Here is a 22411-nt window from a genome sequence, read left to right on the forward strand (position 1 = left end):
GACAGAGTTTCACTTTGTTGCCCAGGCTAGAGTGAGTGCCGTGGCATCAGCCTAGCTCACAGCAACCTCAATCTCCTGGGCTCAAGCGATCCTACTCCCTCAGCCTCCCGAGTAGCTGGGACTACAGGCATGGGCCACCATGCCCGGCTAATTTTTTTGTATATATATTTTTAGCTGGTCAATTAATTTCTTTCTATTTTTAGTAGAGACGGGGTCTCGCTCAGGCTGGTTTCGAACTCCTGACCTTTAGCAATCTGCCCACCTCGGCCTCCCAGAGTGCTAGGATTACAGACGTGAGCCACTATGCCTGGCCTGTCCTGTCGATTTTTTTTTTTTTTGAGACAGAGTCTCACTCTGTTGCCCAGGCTAGAGTGAGTGCCATGGCATCAGCCTAGCTCACAGCAACCTCAAACTCCTGGGCTCAAGCAATCCTTCTGCCTCAACCTCCCGAGTAGCTGGGCCTACAGGCATGCACCACCATGCTCAGCTAATTTTTCTATATATATTAGTTGGCCAATTAATTTCTTTCTATTTATAGTAGAGACAGGGTCTCACTCTTGCTCAGGCTGGTTTCAAACTCCTGACCTTGAGCAATCCACCCGCCTCAGGCTCCCAGAGTGCTAGGATTACAGGCGTGAGCCACCATGCTCGGCCTGTCCTGTTGATTTTGACTGACGGGTGTGGTGTGGGGTAGCATGACAGTCTGCTGTGCTTGGGGGTGGAACTGAATTGCCTGCCTGCTTAAGATTGGAAGAGGTGTTTCATTATTTGTTATTTTTTTATTCACATTTAATCTGCAATTACCTAAAATTTCTCAATTTTACTTTTTTTGCCTAATCTCCTGCCAACAATTTTAAGATAGCATCTAATATTTATGTAGTTTACAAAGCATGTTGTACATACATTATCTCATTTAGTTCTCATAAGAACCCATTATTTGGCCCATTTTGTGGGCAAGGAGGCAAATTCAGCAATGTTAAATGTTTTCTAAAGTTTGGTCCTCCCGTTACCGTTAAAGGGCTGTAATGTCTCTTCTGCCTACCTCCAGTTTTCACTTCTCTGTGGATATCTTACATGTGTGTTTATTGCTGGGTTCTCCTATGGTGGCCCCTTCCTGGGGTAGAGCCTGACAGGGGCTTTGGGAGTTAGTATATGTCCCAGTGAGAACACACTTCATTTTATTTGGTTGCAGCAGTGACTGTTACATGTATCGATTAAAGAAAAAAAAAATGAAGAGGGAACATCGAAAAAATTATTTTCTTCCTAGTAATGTAAATATAGTTTAGGGCTATTTAAACTCCTTTTTTCCCCTGTCATAAGAAGAATTCTTTCATAAGAACTTGGATCTTTTGCCTACCCTGTCCTACCTGGTCCTGGGGAAGCCGTGGCCAAACCCAGGGTTCCTGATTCTTCCCTTCAGCTGGTGTGCGAGAACACCTGTTCACAAAGTGGACTCACTATGAACCCCCAAAATGGAGCTCAGACTTGAAAAAAACTAACACAACTTTTATTTTGCTTATTTTTAATTATTCAAAATAATGAGCTTCCCCCCCTCTTGTCTTTTTTCTAAGATTCTAAATTAAGAATTTCTCTGATGTTGCACTTGTACACTGCTGTGGGCCATTCTTTGCAGTGGACCTGGTTAAGGTTTATCTAGTGGATAGAACTAGGAGTAATGCCTTAAAGTCATACAGGTAGAAGTATTAGAAAATGCAGCAGAAGGTAGGTCTAAATGAGATAAATCAGAATGTTTCTAGAACTCATTTCTGGATGACCCACTTTGACCATTTTCAAGTCACACTTCTCTATCTCTGTGTCTTCCTTATCTCTAGACCAATTCTGAATTTCGATCAATCTCACTCCACACTTACTGAGTGTCTGTCATGAGGAGGGCGTTCGCTTGATGGGCGCTATCCTGGGAACGCGTGCCAAGATGTCGCGGGGTTGGGAGTGCCCGTGAAAGACAGGCTGCCTGAGCCCGGTTGGCCAGCAAAGGTTTCCCTGAGTGGGGGTGCTCTTTGAGTGAACCCCTGAAGGGTCTCCTGAGTGTGTGGATGTGTGTGTTGAGGAGGGAGCTTGGGGGCAGTGCAGGACATGCAGGTGCACAGAGATGAGGCCACATGCTGGTATGGCACAGTGGTGGATAGCTGTGTTTTTCTGCTTGTGTAGTTTGAACGTCGGGGAATACTGGAAATTCTTCTGAGATAAATTAACTTTAAATGGTGGCAGCTAGTTCTCAGGTGTATTCTTAGGGTTCCTCTTATTGACAGGGCACCCCAGTAGGGTATAGCTGGAGAACGCTTCGTTCCTGGTGTAGTTCAACTGGTTATGCTGAGTCCGACTTGCTTCTGATAGAGAAATCATTGCAATATCAGCCGCAGGCCCACAGCCTGGGCCAGGTTCTCATTCCGGCATGAATGTAGGGAAGCTGGGAATGTTTTCTCTGCCTGCATCCAGCTGGAATTGTAGGTTTATGTTTGTTCCTGGCTTCTCTTGTAAGTGGCTGCCAGTGGAGTCAATGGCAGGCTGAAGCTGGCAGTCGTGTGAGGGGTTGGAAACTTGGCCAGTGAACACCATGCCCACTTTGTTTTATGTGGCTGCAGCTGTGACTTTTACATGTGTGGATTTTTTAAAATGAGAGAATAGAGAACATGAGAAAGTTATTTCTTTTCTAAAAAGGTAAATGTTGGACTAGTTAATGCCTCCTTCTGCTTTTTCTTAGTTAACTGGCCTATTTATGGAGATAACTGAATTTAAATTTGGGGGCCATTTCTAATTCTTAAGATTTCAGCTCACTTGGGCCTGAATCTTAACTTTGACTCACTTCCAACCAATATTGTCATCTGTATCTATTTTTGTTACTATACTATAAAAGATCGCCATACTGTTGACAGTTTACAAATTCATGACAGAACTTTTAAATTGGGATATTCTTGCAGGTACCTTCTGAAGGCCAGATGGCTTTACCCATATGTTTATCATACCATTCATAATAATTTATTGAGCATCCATTTGATAAACTGTCACGGTTTTTGTTCAAAAATAAATGTTCATGTATTTCTGTTAAACATTTGTGGTGCATTACATTATCACATGCTGATCATATTGGGCCACATATCTATCTATTTATCTATATCTAGCTTCCTCCTCTTTAGTGAACATAGTAGTAGTACCTGCTGTAGGGTGGTTGTCAGGATTTCAGTAAGTGTATATGATTATAATACTATATTCATTAAGCATTTTGTATATTCTAGTCTCTTTGCTAAGTACTTTACATGGGACACCTCATTTAATCCTTCCCCAAACCCAGTGAAGTAGGTGCTGTTGTTCCTGCAGTCTCCCAGTGGAGGGAACTTAGCTGCTGATGAAGTTAAGCTACTTGTTGAGGGTTAAAGAGCGAATAAATGGCACTAGGATTCGACTCTAGCAGTCTGAGTCCAGACTTGTGAGAGGCCTGCTTCTCTCTGTGTCAAACCCAGTGTGTTCATAGCACAGAAGCCCCCTTTGCATCTGTTGGCCAGACAGACTGCACAGCCTGCCAGACTATGGGACAGGCTGGTTAAACATACTGAAGAGAGCACCTTTGAGTCTCTTGGCAGCATCTAGGATGGGGGGGGGCATGTTTCTTTCTGTGTGCAGATAAACTCACCTCTCCATCCCATTGTGCTGTGCCCTCCAGTACTTCTTGTAGACCAGCACCTTTATGCTGTGCTGCTTCCATGGCCCTTTCAGATGGTCAGGTCTTTTGGCTGCAAGCCACAGGAGGAAATATTGCTTATGTAACAGAAGAATCTCTTAGAGCCACATGTGCATGTGGTTTTATAACCTTGGTGTTTTCTGTCTTTATTATGTGTATGGGGCAATTTGTCTTCACAGTGATACAAATACTTGTAGCAATAATGATTTTTCCCCACCACCTTTAGTCATCCGTTAGCCAAACAATAAATGTTTGGCCCTTTTCATCTTTCTTTATGAAGCGGAAGGCACTGGAATGCAATCATTTCTGTAGTGGCTTGTGTGGTTTCCTAGGTGCTGAGTTCTGTGGTGACACAGTGCCTGTGTATTTTAGAAGGGAGGGAGGAGGAGGAACCTGAAACTCTAGCTATGCAGTTTGATGTGGTGGGAAATTTAACAGCCACAAAAATTTACTGGTGAAGCCTAAGGAAATAGCCATTGTTTATCTATGAAGTTTAATATCTGATACTGCTGTATATAAAATATTTAATGATCTTATTGTGCCAAACTTTTAAAGCCCGTATTTTCTGGTGTTTTTATTTTTCTTCTTTGAGAAATTGCAAAAATGAAGTGTTTTCAAGTGGCTGTGATAGTTTTCATGATTCTTCCAAGTTTCACATTATCCACAAATTTGCTAAATTCAAGTGTCCTTTCTTATGCAGATGTTTGGTTTTAGTTCAGAGGGTAAGAGCTTGGATGCTAAGGAATATGTTATCTGAAACTATTTGATTGCTAAGTTTCAGAGTGAATAGCAGGAGTTCAGATATGTGCATCAGGAAGATGTCTATGCATCTTTTCAGTTTCTGAGTTCCGATTATAAGGGATACCCAGGGTTTCTCAGCTTCAGCGCTATTGACATTGGAGACTAGATAGCTTTTTACTGGGGGGAAAGAGGCCACCCTGTGTGTTGTAGGATATTTGGCAGCATCCCTGGACTCCACCTGCAAGATGCTAGTGGTAGTTTGTCCCCAGATTCAGTCTCAGTTGTAACAACCAAGAATGTCTCCAGGTATTGTCAAGTTATCTTGGAGTGAGGGTGTGGGGGCAAAATTGCCATTGCTGTATACCACTGCGCTTAACAGAACTTGTAAATAACATGAAACTCAGAAGGCTGTTATAGCCACCTAGAGATACTTCATTTGGTCAATTGTGTGGAGATAATTTTTAAGGGAGAAAAATATTAATAGAAAAAGAGATTGCCTTAAGAAGTTAAGCACAAAAAAGGACATTAAATTTTTATATAAAAAGAGTATCATAAACCTTATGGTTAGATGATATCCATTTCCTTAGACTTGGCCATATACTGCCTCTTCTGTTTGTTGTTCTTTGGAAATTACCAACAGTGCTTCATTGATCTTATTTATAGGTTCTCTTACTATCCTGCAGTTGCAAATCACCAGCTAGTGCTTTCTTATTTATCACAAGTAAATTTCAGCTACCCTTTTGTTACTTTGAAGAGTTGAAATTTTTGGCAAGGCAAGAATTTATCAGAGGATGTGCTTTAAGGTCCACCTGCAGCTACCTGGAGGGGCTTGCCTGTCACTCTTGCATTGGCCTCTGCTGGTTTCTTAGTGGATACTAAAAAATATACCATGCCTCTAACCAGGCAGGGTGTGCAGTATTATCCTTTCGTTTTCTCTCTTGCTTTCCCTCAGACAGTCTCTGTTATTCTTGCATGGTCAGTGACAGATGAATGCCTTTTTCTCTATGTTGCTGCTCTCATTCCCTTGCTATGAGCCTTTTGGTTTGAAGGCATTTATCTGTATTATTGTCTCCTTTGATTTCCACCATTTCGTGAAATTCAGAGTGTCAGTTGTACACATGCTGAAAAAGTCATCCATTTATTTTCAAAGTGAATAGAATTTGAGACTAGTGTCCTTAGTATTTTTTTTTAACTTATGACACTAGGGTCCATTATAGTTATGCAGTTGTATGAATACATTATGGTTAAATGGCTGCATCCTCCCCGCAACCTTGGTATGTTGCTAAGACTTTCAGATCTTTATATGACCAATATTTCTTCTGTTAAACATACAGAGTGATGCCCTTCTGAAATATAAATGCTCATTTTATATCTGAAAAGCATCATATCACTAAATTCATAACTTAGACTTTATTCAGTGAACACATTTTTTTTCTGAGTGGTATAACTATCAGTACTTATATATTGTTGATGTCTCCGCTAGTGGGGTAATCAGTAATGTGAATCCGATACAGTGGTTTTGACCAAAAAGTTGCTTTATGTCCACAGGTACTATGCTGTTTTATGCTATGGCTATCATATCTTGAGCACAGAAATAGTAATAGTAAATACAATCTATTTTTATTACACCATATGGTTTTGGAGATATGTTAATTATGTTGAAATTTTTCCTGAATCTTTTGTAGAACTAAGTTTATGTATCTTAGGAACTAGCAGAGAAATTTCTCCCGTAGGGTATGCCAGAAGAGGAGCAAGTAGTTTTGGTAATGAAATGAGACCTTACAGAAATATTTCTAGAGCAGCTATAATAATTCAAATAAGAAATGAATTGGGAAGGCAGGCAAAGAGAACTGTTTTTCTTTTTTGAATATTAGTGTTTCGGATAATGATGGCAGCAGAAACCTGAGAGACCATTCTAATTTGCCTCTTCTTTCCTGTGCATGATCTGGAATTATCTATTTTAATCCATCTTGTAACCAAAATAATAGAAATATGATTTTTATTTTCATTGTAGGAGATGGAATAAACTGAGACTGCAGGACAAGGAGAAGCGCCTGAAACTAGAAGACGATTCTGAGGAAAGCGATGCCGAGTTCGACGAAGGTTTTAAAGTGCCGGGTTTTCTGTTCAAAAAGCTTTTTAAGTACGTGCCATGTGATCAGTTCTTTATATTTATTTGTCATCGAGCCATTATGTGCAAATTAATATTTTAGGAATTACACAGTAGTTACCTGTAGGTCCTTAAGGTACTTGCAGCAATTTATTGCAAAAACAGATACTGTCAAATGAAATTTTAGCCACATGCTGTTCATTAAAATTAGATGATAATAAATTGACTAAAGTGTGCATTGGGTATGTTTGTGAACTGATAAATCTGTATGGACCTGTTTCAACAGACTGAAAGCAACACATTTAAAAGCCATCTATGTTGAATTATTTTTTGTTCTTAGTGATTTTAAGGTGCCAAACTTGTATCAGATTAATTTCATATATTAAAATCAATATTGGGGAGGGTTTTTTTTTTCTTTACTTCAATATGGAAGTAAAAAACTTGAGATTATTTTCTGAGTGTCTTATATTGTACCTGAGGGTATAATACTTTCAAGCCGACCAAATGTGCTTCTAAATATTTTATGTAGATGTCGTTCTGATGTCAAAAGAGAAGATACAGACAACACCTTGAGGATTAAGTTGCTATTTGAAGCTGCCTACGTTTCATATGTAAAGTGGCCAAGTGTTACAGTAGACCGGATGCTGCCTGGTAGACAGATGCACGCTCATGGTCTGGAAGGGCTGGCCAGTCTCCTGTGATGAATGGAAATACTGAGGAGCGTTTTCAGTCTTATCACTCCAGGGATTTACTTAACAAGATGCTTTAGGAAGGCTTCTTAGATGCATGTAGGAAGTTAAACCATTAAATAGCTTCTTTCTGACTCTTTTGTATCATCAATTTATAGTTGGGAGCAGGATGCAGACTTCTTTCTTTGAGATGATTAAGTTTAATCTCCTTGGTAGATTCAGCTGTCAGCCATGTCCCTAAACTTGTGCAGGAAGTCTACTTACAAACAGCGTGCTCTTTATATTTCCTCTCAAAGAGCTTGTATTAAATTTTATAGTTTTAATTTTTCTGTCTCTGGGGAGGTTAGGGGGGTGAAGAGTAGTTATTTTAACCTCTTAAACATACAGGAAGCCATACCCTAAAGGTGTGCAGTGACATGGCTGGGTTGCCACAACTGGAGAGAGGAACAATAACTATGCAGAAGGTAAAAGCTGAATTTCTAGTGATTTTTGCAGAGAAAATAGCCCAGAGAGGTGGCTACTTTGTTTATTGCTTCTCCCAAATGAAAATTAACTAGGGCAAGGTAAATAAAGACAACATTTATTGGCAACTCGTTTCATTTTCTTTAAAGTGATTGCTTATTAAAGAACAGGCCAAATAGTATCAGTGTTGAACTAGCAAAAGGAATACCCAATTATAGATTAAATTGATTTGACAAAGGCAAGTACTTCTGCATGTGTAGGAAGTGATATGGCAAACATCCTCAAGGGTCAAGTGTGCATTTATGTATAAATGTCAGATTTTCTAGCAAAGAAATTTCACAGTTAATGGAACCAAATTTTGCTTACTAAGAGTGTATAGGATTCGGATAATTAACTCTATACTAGTTAATGTAAATACATGTATTTTAAATTAATTGCATATTCCTGGAAAGTATTTTGTTTTTATCTCTGTAATAACCAGGATTTTAAATATTTTATAGATGTCCTAAAACTTCTGTTCCTTCAGATGTATGAAAAAAATTAATTGGATTGATAGAGTCTCCATTTTTCTTTTATGATCAAGTTTTAGCCAGCCAATTTAATTTTATTTTTTTATTTTTTTTATTTTTTTTTTTTTGAGGGCAACTTTCAGGCTGATTTAATTTTAAACTGTAGAGATATTTTTCTTTATTTTTTACTGTATTTACTGCACTCTGTGGAATTGAATTAACAGGGTATGTAGTTGTACACAAGGGAGTTAGAAGGTACAATTAGCCATTTAAGTGCTATTTTCTACAAGATAATGTTTAACTTTTAAATTGGTTTTGAAAGTTTGCCCAGCAAATGCATTGGTCTGTATAATTTAGCAGTCAAATGACAAACTTCATTCTTTTGACGTTACTTTCAGCCACGCTAGTAAGTACAGTCTTGGGTTAGTGTGACAATGCCAAGGTACACCAGTTATCCGTGGTCACGTTGTGATGCTTCAGTCTCCTGGGGATAACAGGATATAATAATTTCCTTATTGTTGTATAATAGTTTAGACAAATCTTTAACTTTTCCTAAGGAGTAATTTTTATATGCTTTTCAAAGGTTTTGAAAACTAGATTCTATAACATGTTTTCATTTAAACCCTGTAATTGTTTACAGTGTTTATTACTAGGAAGGTCAGAGTCGGTCAGTGGCACTGCTGGAACCAGAGTCAGGTCCAGCTCCTCGTCAGTCAAACCTGTCAGCGGTGTGGCTGGTGCTTTTGAGTGTGCAAGCGAATTTCCTTTGACTGCCATCTGACGGCCTTCATGTATTGTGGGTGGAAAGAAAGAGCCCCTGTTTGCCATCTTTGTACACTGTCCCTAGTTTTGGGGATTTCCATGTAGAGATGTGACTTACAGGGCTGCTTAGTAAATGTTTTTCCTTAAGTCATTTTTTTAGTGGTAATCATCTTCTTGTGAACACAAGATCATGTGCTGTTTGAAGTCAGTGGAGATTAGATTTGTAGACGAGGAAACTCCCAGAATACTGTTACTGCCTCTCCTGGGTCTCATGGAATCCAGATGTCCCAATTCCCCCCCAAACTCCTGGGAGATACCATAATGGTTACCATTCCTTTCATAATTTCTCAATTGCTCTTTTCCAGATTCTTCTCACTTTAATTAAGTGGATGGGCCCCAAACAAAGAAAGTTGTTGGATGCATGGTGGAAGTGGGCGGTGTGATGTAGTGGTAAAACGCCAACATGGTCACTGGGAGATTTTTGGTCCCTGCCTGGAAGGAAGTGGTCCCATAGTCGTTCTGTACCTCAGTAAAAGGAGGTTAATTGACCAGAATTTAGTGATTCTAGAAACTGATTACACATTAGTTTTTTTGCAGAGCTTTTGGGAGTATGTCTTTTTCAAAAGCTGAGATTATATGATAGGTAATAATGGCAATGGCTAGAGTCTAACTTTTAGACTTGCTTTGCAAAAGACTGGGGGAAAGTTAATTAGGATGTATTTATGGAGAGGAAATTAAAACCAGTTCAGCAAGAACTGAAGTCCAAAATGAGATTTTAGATAGACATGCCATGTACCAAATAGTAAATGTTTGGGCAGCAAAACAACAACAAAATCACCTTTTTAAAGGTGAGTTAAAGGTGAAGTAACAAGGTAATTCAGCCTTGGTATTCTTTTTGGAAAATATAAAAGAAATCCTTCGGCTTTCATTGGTGGTTTTTGCTTTAGATTTTTTAACTTGGCATGTAATCCTCACACCATTCCTCCTAGAAATGTTTTTTTGCATTATTCCTTTTTAAACTTCATTTTTAGGTTACAGATTAAACATGACATTGATGGAGAAAAGAAAATACCAATTCCTACTTTTGTTGGGAAGGGAGGGGATATGTTCTTCCTCTTTGACCTGTATTCTTTATTTAAAATCTTAATAGCTCAGGTCTTTTTGTACCGATGATAAAATCCCTGAATAATTTCTGCTTTCAAATTTGAAAAGACCTTTTGTATTGTTGAGTCTTTAAACTGTTCTTTTTTGCATGCTAGTAATATGACAGAATCATCTGTTACATACTGATTTTGAGAGCAGCCCTATTATTTAGATTTGTTTATGGCTTTAAAATGTAATCTAATTTTTTCTATAAAAAGATAATATGATTACGAAGTGACTTTTCAATAGTATAAGTTGTAAATTGTGGTGGTCTCCTTCCTGCTTTTTTGATGCAGTTGAGATTGAAAAAATAAATGTTAATGCCTCTTTTGTGGAAAAATTAATGGAATTTTATATACAAAAAATATTTAGGATTTTTTTTCCCAGAAAGAGAGTGAATAAAAGATAATAAGTTTATGCTTGTTTACCAAGCTATTTCTAATGTTGAAAAAGAAATGAGATAGTCCCTAATTATCCCATCTATCAGTTTAATTAGAAATGTGTTAACATTCTGTAAAGAAAAATTTGTGATTTTATTCCTAGGTGATCAAAAATGTATGACCTTATAAATATAATACTCGTGTAAAACACACATCCGGCGTGTTTCTCTGATTGGTACTAGAACCTAGCCAAATGATTAATTCATGAGTACTTTCTGTTACGATCTGTATTATCCACCATTTGCCATTTTCTCTTTTCTTGTTGGTGTTTGTTGTCGTAGGTACCAGCAGACAGGTGTTAGGTGGCTGTGGGAATTGCACTGCCAGCAGGCAGGAGGAATTCTGGGAGACGAAATGGGATTGGGCAAGACCATCCAGATAATTGCCTTCTTGGCAGGTCTGAGCTACAGCAAGATCAGGACTCGTGGTTCAAATTACAGGCAAGTGCTCCTCTGCAGACTGTCAGTCTGTGGAGCTCAATTAATATTTCATCAGATGTATTGCTGTGGAGGAGGGTCTTGTGAATTATTGATGACATTTCAATTACAATATTCCTTTAATTCTTTTAGTGGGGGACATCAAAGGAAAAATTTTACGAGACAATGGAGCTGTAGGGCAGGAGAAATTAAACATGTAACACTTTTAATGAATTCCAGGCATTGATGCTTCATTTTGCAGATGAGCCCCACTAGATATTTTGGGTCAATACGATGTCTAAGGTTAGCTTCTACAAATGGATTGTTTACAAACTCAATTATGTTAATATCAATAGTTTACACAATATAGAATTTTAAATTAGACATAATACCTTTAGTTCCATTTATTAAATTTCACATTAAAATATTTGTTCTGGCAGGAGACCAGGTAAGCATTACAGTAAATACAAAGTCTATCCATGGGGAAAGTTGGAGCTTTGAAGAAGACATTCTCCCTAATTTCCATTATAATCATTGTGCATGAGAGCATTTATAGACAGCTAACTCTCTCTTTGTGTTTTTGAATGAAGTTACTTGTCTGCTTGCTGTGCTTTCTTCTCCACTCCAGTCAATGAATTTTATATAAATTCTAAGGCCAAAACCTAAATGACTGTCTAAAATGATAGAAAACTATCATTTAGATTTTAATCTTTGTTCTCTATAGAAATTTAAACTATTATGGTTCTAATATTCCCCCCAAAAGGATTAATCTGTTTGGTATGGGAGGACAGAAATACTTTATCTTGAAATAAAATACTGAGCTTTTCCATATTTAAACTACAAATTGATTGTAGAAATCAGTATTGGTAGAAATATTGCTAAGTAAGTTGTGCAGGATATTTAATCTTGAACCCAGATAATCTAAGAACTCCTTGTGTTTCAGTAGGTTTATCTAATGAATAAGAACAAGATATTTACTGGATGGTTAGGTCCTGGAAACTTCAGGCACTCACTACATAAGATTTGGAGATGCCTTGAAAATAGTGTCGATATAAAAAAATAAAATAATAAATAAATAATAAATAAAATAGTGTCAGTGTGCCTGAAGTCAGCAACTACAGAAAGTTACTGCCTATACTCCATTTCATTGGCAGAGAAATGTTCAGTAGAGAGCCAAATATGAACTGTGAATTATTGAGTCAAGAACTTTTTTTATTCTTCAGAGTTTAGCGCTTTGTTTTTATTTCTTTCTCTTTCATTCATTTAGCAGACCAGCACTTCTTGTGAGAAGTGTTTGAAGTTTTAGAATATTTTATAATACCAGTTGTACTTACGTAGGTATAGGAGGGGGAAAATTTGGAGATTTTTAAATGCTGAATGTTCTTGGTGTTTCAAGAAAGTTGTATTGTCAATAAGCAGAGGATTTTCTTCAAATGTTAGAATTCTGTTACTTTTGCCTGGAAGCATGTGAAAACATTCCAGCCCAAGGCAAAACTCAAAGTTGAAAATGGGCATTTAGTGTTTCCTTATCTCTGAATGTCATTAGTTTAGCATTTTAAAACATGCTTTCTCTATTTTAGATAAGCTCTTTGCTTAGCCTGGTCTCTGCAACTATTTTGGTTTTTTTGATAGCTAGAATGCCTGGAACTGTCCCAAATGGTTTCTAGGACTGTCTTTGTTTCCTTAAGTGATTTCTGGGATTTTCTTATTTCTCATCTCTTTTCTTCCCTTGCCTTCCTCTAATCATGAAACTTGTATGGAGTCTAATACTGTGGGCCTACGAACCTAAAGTTATCCCTGCAGTGTAGTTTCAATCTAAAAATTAAAACATGCTCTCTTGCGTGGTGGCAATCCTACTAGGAGTGAAGTCAGGGCTAATAATGAGCAGCAGCTGTAATCAATTAACTATCAATGCTCATATCCTCTTTCCTATCATGAAATAGTGTGGCATATTGGACTATAGCCCAGATCGTCTTTATTAAAATAGTATTGGTAGAAGTGACTTTCAAGAACATGGTAATATATCTGCTGAACAACTAGGCTCTTCGTGAAGAGAGGTGCATTGGGGAGGTTGTTCCCATCTGCCTTACATGTCCCAGAGCAAATTGGATAGCATTTTTCTAATAATTTTATAATATGTCCTCCTCTGAAACTGGAAGAACATGGGAGTTCTCCTCTATGTTTATGCCCTAAAGAAAAATAGTCAGCACTTGAGGTCAAGTTAAATTCTATGTGAGCTCATATTGCTTCACTGGCTATGTATATTTCCTCTGGACTCTTGCAAATCTGTAGATTTTGGGACCCTAATTTGAGACAGTGTCATGTTGTAATTTTAAGGTCTGTTAACTTTGAAAATGAAGTAGTTTAAGTCTTTGTGATACCAAGAAACTTCATGGTAAACAAATTTGGTTTGTTGTTTTAAATGTGTGTTGTGTTTTTGTTTGTTTTTAAAAAGAGGGAGAAGCATATTACATGTGGTTAATAAAAATCTGTAATGATTGTTGTGTTCCCAGTTCATATGGGACACCTGAGCTTCTTTTTACTTTGCCATTCATATTACAATGATAGGCCCCTGAATTTTGTGATAGAGAGGAAATGTGAATTCTGTCCAGCCACAAAGGTCTCCATTTTTCATACGGGCTGGATACTTTCCAGACAGACCTTGTAAATTTATCTTTCAAACTTCAGTTAAAACTTCAAAGTCTTGATTTAGTTGATTTCTTATTGTGAACAAATATCCTGAAAAAGTTAATAAACTTTCAAGGGTCAGTTATTTACTTTATAAAAATTCCTGGTGAATTGTAGGTATGACTGGCAGGTTTCCATCCCGTTGGTTGAAGTATTTGACCATGGAAGTATTGGCTTGCCCTAAATTCATTAGGTAATCAATAATAACCAAAGATGAAAGGAATTGTAGTCTGTTTGGTAATTGATGCTAATTACTCTAGTACACTTAGCCATTTCTTATGCTCATCTCACTGATACTGAGGGTTGGAAAGGGGTGGTTCAGTTGACGTGCCTGTTAATAGATTTTGTTTATTGCCCCTAGATTTCAACTCAGCATGAAAACCTCCATGTTCTTCTAACAGAGGGAGAATGGCAGAAATTCAAGGGCATAATAATGCCAGATAGATGAACATATTAGCCTAAAGAACATACTAACTTAAAATGACTAAGTGTGATTCATCAGTGTAGTAGTTTGCAGGAGGCATATTATAAAAGAGAGAAGAAAATGCTGTGTAACCTAAGCTTATGTGTGTGTATTTATGCTTATTTGAGTATGAGTTTGTTTTTAAATATTGTAGACAGCTTTTGACTGGTTGTTTCCTAATCCCTGCTAAGTGCATATTGATGATAACTCTCTTTTATTCTGCTTGGAGGATTGAAAGAAGCTGGTGTATTTAATCCTTTTAGAAAGGAATACTGTCATGGAAGGGCCAGAGCAGAGTCCTTTTCTCCCCCGGGAACTTGAGGGCACCTCTCCAGGCCATGCCCTTGGTGAGGAGCACAGCTTGGAAATTCTGTAGGAAGTGTCAGAGTCTGTTGTAGCCTCTGGCTTTTGTAGTCTGACCCTTTCTAACCCATTGAGGGGCAGAGCAGTGACTGACTGCCTGTAGCTGGAGACAGGGAGGGTTTCAAAGTGGAGAGAGGCATTTTGTCATGTTAGAATGTAAAAGTAAGCCTCATTGAAATTAGGCCTTGACCAGAATCTCATTGCTTTTCTGTTAGAACTACAAGTTACCTTTCAGTTAGATAGAAAATGATTTTTAATATTTCAAGCACTGTATGATTTACTCTTATTTATAAAAATTGTTTTAAGTGTAGAGGATCATTTATTGAGCTATAGCAAGAAAATAAAAATCACTTATGATCTCCTAACTCAGAAATAATCTCTTTTAGCATTTTGATATATTTTCTACCAGTTTAAAAAAAAGTTTTCATTTAATAAAGCCAATATTCATTAATAACCTGCTGTAAATTAGGCATCGAGATCTTTTGAAGAAGAGATTTTCCCTGCTCTGGAAGTGCTGAGGAAGGATCTAACAGTTACAATAAGGGTGATATGTGTTACGACAGGGTTGGTATGGGGTGTACTGAGGAAGGATTCTTAACTTGAGAGAAAGGGACAGGGAAGGCTCTGTCAGGAAGCTGAGGTCTGAAGGACAAGTAGAAGGTGGCTGGGAGGGATAAGAAGATAAGTGGACAAGGTTAAGGTCATGAGGTCAGAGGAGTATGTATCTTGTGGGGTGCTGACCATAGGAGCAGGTGTTGGGGTGGTGGCAGTGAGAGAGGCGAAGCTAGAGAGGTCAGTCCTCATGGTCTTGGAGGCCAGGTCCAGGTGTTTAGACCCTGTCCCAAGAAGCAGGGGGCAGCCACTGATTCTTTGAAGTGAGGGGATGAGACATTCAGATTTTGCATTTTGAAATGATCATGCTGCAAGGTGCAGTAACTCAGATGAGAGGCAAGAGTGACTGGAACTGGAGTTCCAGAGGGAGGGACATGGTGGCTTTGAGAGGAATCAGGAAATAGTGGTGGAGAGCAAGTGGGCGTGCTTGAGTTCAAGCCTCAGATTTCCAGTTTGGGTGCCTAGACAGTGGGTGACGTTTCTGCTGACTGGATCGGATCATGGGGAGGGGTGTGTGTGGTGCTGGAGGACATTCGAGGAAGCAGTGAGGTATTTGGCATATGGTGGTTTGGAGTTCAGGAGAGAGATCTGGCTGGATGCCTGGATCTGACATTATCGGCACTGAGAGAGAATTGAAGTTGTGGGAAGTAGTGAGATAGCATGGGGATAGTGTGTACAGTGGAGCAACACATGTGTATTTCGCTTTAAGCAGTGCACATGTTTATTGGACAGAAAAAGGGAGGGGAGAAGAGGGGAAGAATGACAATGTACAAAGTGCAGCGACTCTGCTTCAGGTGAGTGAGAAGCAGGTGTATGGGCCTGCAGTCCCCTCGGTCAGTCTTGTTTCCCAGGTGCATGAGCATGAGCTGAGCATGAGTCTGTAGTTAAAGAGGTTGCCACAGTTAGTTTTGCCTTATTCTTAGTTTTCATCTTATGTCCTGACTATCCTCCAGCCTCCAGCAAGACTAAAGATGACATGGCTGCAGTAATGGGAGCCTTGATGTCGTGGGAGTGTGGGCTCCAGAGATTAGCTAAAGAGATTGGTCTCAGACAAGAAAAGGGACACTTGTCCTAGGAGGGCAGGGTGAGTGCAGATGTAGACAGGGACCTACAGTGTAAAGTGTATCAGGATGTTGGACCACAAGTAAATGAAACTTGTCCTAAAATTGGATTAAAGGTTCACAAAATGTATGGTACAGTTAGAAAGCTACAGAGGGGAGGCTGTGGACACAGCATGATCAGCAGCTCAGCAGCTCAGCGATGTCATCAGGGACATAGAGACTTGAATTTTCTCCTAAGGCCAAGTCTCCTTGTGATCATTAGATCTCCTCACTACTGCAGCCCAGTTGCTGGGTGGCTGTTGGACTGTACGTGCAGCAGGAGAGACTACGAGAGAAAACTCTCCCCCAGCCTAGAAGGAGTGTAAGGCTTCTTTACTAGGTTGGTCAGTCTGGCCAGGCAGTACCAGTGAGAGTTGCGGGGGAGTACTGTGTGCTGACGGCTCGAGGTGAAGCAGGCTTCCCACTCACAGCCAGACAGTGGTCAGAGTCCCATAAAGTACATGTCTGTGGGAAGGAAGAGGGAGGGCACCTGCCCAAAACTGACTCTGTGAGGAAGGGGGGACAGGAGAAAGGTATGTTGAGACAGTGTCTACAACCAGTCTTCCAGCCTGCCTATGTCTAAGGGAATTGGGGTGATTCCATAAGTAATTTTGTTTTTTAAAAAATTTACTATGAGTTTTTTTTTTCAGGTTATTAAATATTCTTCAAAAACTGTTTTAATGGTTCTATGATATTCTATCTTATTTAACAGATTCTTACAGTATTTTCTGTTTGGCACTGTTCTAAGCCCCTTACAGATGTTAACTGATTTAATCCTCATAATAACCCTATAAACTATTATTATTCCCACTTGAAGGTGAGAGACTGAGGTTCAGAGAGGTGAAGTAATGTGCCTGAGCTCACACAGTCAGTGTGTAGAATCGGGATTCAGACCCAGGCCGTGGCCCCAGCCACTGGCAAGTGCTGTTAAAGGACAGTTATTCAGCACTCCTCTTACCTATGATGCAGGTGGCATCTGCTTTCCCACAGCAGAAATCATGCTGCAGTGGGTCTCCTGGTCCGTAGGTGTTGGTGTTGGGATCACTGGGTCACCATGCGACTGCCGCTGAGGCCCTTGCTGTGTGCTGCTCAGCCGCTTTCCGCACAGCAGTGCCAGCTCTCACCGCCTTGGCGGGGGCTTCTCAGGAGACAACATGGCACAGAGGAGCGGGCAGCGTGGTGTAGTAAAGGCAGGCTGCAGCCACGAGAAGGCTGATTTTTGGGCATTCCTCTGTCCCCTGGGAACCATGTCGCCTGGGTCACTCCAGCCTTCGGAGCCCCCAAACAGTGAGGCATTTCTGTCCTGCTTGCTTCCCGGGGCTATGAAGATGGATTGAAATTCTGTGGGTGGAAAACTCTCAGTAGACAAGAAAGCTTCAAACAAACTTAATTGCTGTTAGGTTCACATAGGTTAAGATCTACTGTGTAATGACTTCAACTTCACTAATCTGGACTAGAAGGGGAAAGGAATGTATTTTTGTTAAGTAACATTTGATTTTCTTTTACGTTACTATAGTTGTTATATTTTAATGTGTTATTTAGTGTCTTCCCTTAATACTTGCATCCACTGATTCAGCGGTACCCCACCTTTTTGGCACCAGGGACCAGTTTCATGGAAGACAGTTTTTCCACGGACTTGGAGGGTGGCAGGGTAGGCAGAGCCTGTCTGCTGGGCTCCTAACCAGTCTGAAGCCTGGTTGGAGGCTGGGGACGGCAGCACTAATTGATGAATGGGATCATGGAAATTTCACTTACTAGGTTTTGACCTTAATAGGTTTTCCTTTAAAGAAATATCACTAAATTTCCATTGCTGGCATTCTCCTATTTTAACCATTAATTTTTTTTTGTTTTGGGGTTTTTTTTTGGGCAGTTGATCACTCTGTTTGCTCTTATGGTTGTGTTTTCTTCTTGGATGTTTGGGTGCAGGTTTGAAGGGTTGGGTCCAACTGTAATTGTCTGTCCAACAACGGTGATGCATCAGTGGGTGAAAGAATTTCACATGTGGTGGCCTCCGTTCAGAGTGGCAATTCTACATGAAACCGGTTCCTGTACCCACAAAAAGGTAACATTATAGTATTTTCAGTACTTTTTTGTTTTGTTTTAAAGCCCCCCATTTTACATATTTGGTTTTTCTTTGATCTGTGTATTTCTCAAATGTATATTCCTGTGTTTCTTTCATGCATTTAAAATTATTTTATTATTATTGACTGACTTTAGAGTGCTCTGTATTTTCAAAATAATTATGAATGTAGGCTTTATCATTCTAATAATCTGTGGTGGTGTTGTGACATGTTTGTTGTTCAGTGAAACACAACTGGGCATAGACAACACCCTAACCTGGAAGTGTGAGTGGGATCATAAATCAGGTCGCTTATAGAACAGTAACTTCAGGGACTTGGGCATTGGCAGCTTTCACCAGTTTTAGGAAGGTGGATAGAAAAAGTGATATAATAGCTCTTAATTGGTAAGTGCATTTGTTAATATGCTTTTTAAACAAGTTTTGATGAATGATAGAAGCAATCTACCATTTTTTTAATTTTATAAGTATTGTTGCTTTTTAGTTGAGTTTTGTTCCCTGAATACTTATCATATTTTGAAAGTTTTATTTCTTCACTTTTAGTTTTGTTAACAGTCACATTATCAAAATGGAGCTTTATCTGTGCTACTGTGAGTAACCTAGATACATTATATTCTGCTTTTTTTCTTATCTGCCTCACCATCTAGGTGGTATGGACTGTCTGTTTTTGTATCCCAAGTACCCCCTAAGCATTGGCTGAACAAATAACAATCACACAGTTTCACTGTAGGTTTGCAGGCTACATTATTGAGAAGTAGCAGCTTGTTAGGAGTTGATTCTTTCTTTCCTGAGTGTTCTGAGCTCTCAGGTGGGCTCTCCTATATCAGGAAAGCACTGCCGGGTGCCAGGGCCATGAAGTGTCCAAATAGGAACCACAGAACTCTGTAAGTTTTCCAGTACCTCTTTTCCTCCAAATTCTTGTTACGTCCATGATCATGAGTAAGTAGAACTTTTTTTTTTTTTTTGAGACAGAGTCTCGCTTTGTTGCCCAGGCTAGAGTGAGTGCCGTGGCGTCAGCCTAGCTCACAGCAATCTCAAACTCCTGGGCTTAAGAGATCCTACTGCCTCAGCCTCCCGAGTAGCTGGGACTACAGGCATGCACCACCATGCCTGGCTATAAGTAGAACTTTTTTTTTTTTTTTTTTTTGAGACAGAGTCTCACTTTGTTGCCCAGGCTAGAGTGAGTGCTGTGGCGTCAGCCTGGCTCACAGCAACCTCAATCTCCGGGACTCAGCGATCCTACTGCCTCAGCCTCCCGAGTAGCTGGGACTACAGGCATGCGCCACCATGCCCGGCTAATTTTTTTTTTTTTTTTGTATATATATTTTTAGTTGGTCAATTAATTTATTTCTATTTTTGGTAGAGACGGGGTCTCGCTCAGGCTGGTTTCGAACTCCTGACCTTGAGCAATCCACCCGCCTCGGCCTCCCAAAGTGCTAGGATTACAGGCATAAGTAGAACTTTTGATGGAAGTGAATCAGGAATATCTGTAATTTGGTAGCTCAAGTAAGGTAAGATGGAACCTTGTTTATAATAGCTGTTACTGTTACCAACTGACTTTTCCCAGAATTTTAAATGATAAATGGAAGTCAAACTGAATTAAGGTAATTAATAAAGTCAGGTAAATGCTGTGATTTTTTTAAAAGTGATTTTCAGCAGTATGAAAATAGTAACAGTATAGCTTGTTTTCTAGTCAAACTCTAAATTGTAACTATCCTGTCATCACCTTTTTAAAACATTTCTCCTTTCATTTCCATTATCTGGTGACATCTCTTAATGTTTTGTGTTGCAAAATCCTGTAGCAGGAATCATTGGTTGACATTTGTCTTATAAAGGTGAATTTTTGGCCGGGCGCGGTGGCTCACGCCTGTAATCCTAGCACTTTGGGAGGCCGAGGCGGGCGGATTGCTCGAGGTCAGGAGTTCGAAACCAGCCTGAGCGAGACCCTGTCTCTACCAAAAATAGAAATAAATTAATTGACCAACTAAAAATATATATACAAAAAATTAGCCGGGCATGGTGGCGCATGCCTGTAGTCCCAGCTACTCGGGAGGCTGAGGCAGTAGGATCGCTGAGCCCCGGAGATTGAGGTTGCTGTGAGCCAGGCTGACGCCACGGCACTCACTCTAGCCTGGGCAACAAAGTGAGACTCTGTCTCAAAAAAAATAAATAAATAAAAAAAAATAAAGGTGAATTTTTTCATATGTTATTTTTTATCCTTTTATTTTCTTTTGAGGTAGTGAAGTGCATGTATTTCACACCTTCACCTGGATCAGGGCTTATCTGCAGTCCTTTTGTTTTTATAATCTGAAGAACTACCTTCATGTAAACCAAATACATTGACTCATTAATGGAAATAGAATTGACAGTGAAGTTGTTGGTGAAATTTGCTTTCTTAACATTCTTTTGGAGGGCAAAACCTGAAAGAGGAGATATTTCACTTTTGATTGGTTCTACCTTCTGAGGTGGTTTTACATGTATGGACACATGCATCACATGGTTGATTATAATTTTTTCAGTGCTTTACAGTTTACCAGTTTAACTTGAAGTTTCTTATATCAGTTTTGAGAAAGCTGTATTGAAGTTTCCTTGTGTTTTTACTCAAACTCTTAACTCTCTACTGTTCCTTTTCCATTATAAAGCATCTCAGATCTCTCAAGATGTAAGCTGTTATGCAAAAGATAGAAAATATGTACTTTTTGTATCTATTAAATCATATTCTTGACTTAGAAACACAGTTTATTATTTTTTATTAATGTTAATGTCAGTTTATTGTTTGTGTTGATGACATATTTAAAATGTATTAATAGTTCCTTCATACAGGCCTTATTAGTGACTTTTTAAACATCTTAACTCTGGCATCTGGATTCAAGCACCCAAGTGGCATGTGGTTCCTCTGCTCCTTCCTTTCCTCTCTGTATTAGATCTTTGTCACCACCCCATGCACGCCTGCTGGCTTACAAATGTGTGCTGGATTGCAATAGGGTCTGTGTTTCTTACTCATATTTCAAATATTCTGTCAATAATGATAGTCTGTCTTCTAACTCAGCATCTAATGCCTGACTTCCTTTCCTTCCTTATCAGCTAAGATTTCTTTTTTCCATGGGTGAGCTTTCCATTCCCACTAGCTGTCCTGTCTAAATTTAACAGTGGCACTCTGACATAAGGATATTCAGCACTGGACAAAATCGGGAAGATTTTTCTTTAGAAATATTTCTCTTTAGAAATATTTAAAAGAGTAATGCCAGAATTGTTTTGCTTATTGGATTATCTTTATTTTCTACATGCTTTGTTGTAGTGCTATAGCATAAAATTTTGAAAATTTTTCATTTGGAAAGCAGATACCAAATGAACAAATAATTTCTGTATAGAGTGCATCTACCATTCTTCCCCAAATTCCTTTTGGCTTTGATGCTATATTATCTTTGTTAATAATCTCTTTGATTGGTAGCATAATTTAGAATTGTCAAGTGCACACTCAGCAACTGTGCAATATATATATATATATATATATATAAATAAATACATCTGATCGTTTCAACCAAATGATCAAATCTTATAAAGACATTTTCAGGCTTCGAATCGCCTTTATGGTCAGTTGAAATCTCATTTAATAGGAGCCTAAGATTTTCTTTCTCTCATTATGTTTTTTTTTTTTTTTTTTTTTTGAGACAGAGTCTCGCTTTGTTGCCCAGGCTAGAGTGAGTGCCGTGGCGTCAGCCTAGCTCACAGCAACCTCAAACTCCTGGGCTCGAGTGATCCTTCTGCCTCAGCCTCCCGGGTAGCTGGGACTACAGGCCTGCGCCACCATGCCCGGCTAATTTTTTTTATATATATATATCAGTTGGCCAATTAATTTCTTTCTATTTATAGTAGAGACGGGGTCTCGCTCTTGCTCAGGCTGGTTTTGAACTCCTGACCTTGAGCAATCCGCCCGCCTCGGCCTCCCAAGAGCTAGGATTACAGGCGTGAGCCACAGCGCCCGGCCTCTCATTATGTTTTATGACCCCTTTTTTCCAACATAGAAAAACTTTTATGTGAGTCAATTAGTGTTTATTTGCCAAATAGCTGTAAATACTATATTCTAGGTGTTTAATGTTGTTAGGATTCCAAAAAAATGAATACTGTGTTTTGAACTA

The 22411-nt window shown here is 39.1% G+C and overlaps 1 protein-coding gene across 1 annotated transcript in view; it reads left to right on the top strand.

Annotated features, from left to right (window-relative positions):
- Positions 1–22411, top strand: part of LOC142860950 (DNA excision repair protein ERCC-6) — an 89161-nt gene that overhangs the window by 27488 nt on the left and 39262 nt on the right. Inside the window, exons 6-8 of the mRNA XM_076010304.1 lie at positions 6453–6581; positions 10835–10993; positions 18122–18257. Coding sequence (XP_075866419.1) covers positions 6453–6581; positions 10835–10993; positions 18122–18257 — 424 coding nt within the window. The remainder of the gene's footprint in view (positions 1–6452; positions 6582–10834; positions 10994–18121; positions 18258–22411) is intronic.

Source organism: Microcebus murinus, chromosome 14 (genome assembly GCF_040939455.1).
Source record: "Microcebus murinus isolate Inina chromosome 14, M.murinus_Inina_mat1.0, whole genome shotgun sequence".
Classification (NCBI taxonomy): Eukaryota; Metazoa; Chordata; class Mammalia; order Primates; family Cheirogaleidae; genus Microcebus; species Microcebus murinus.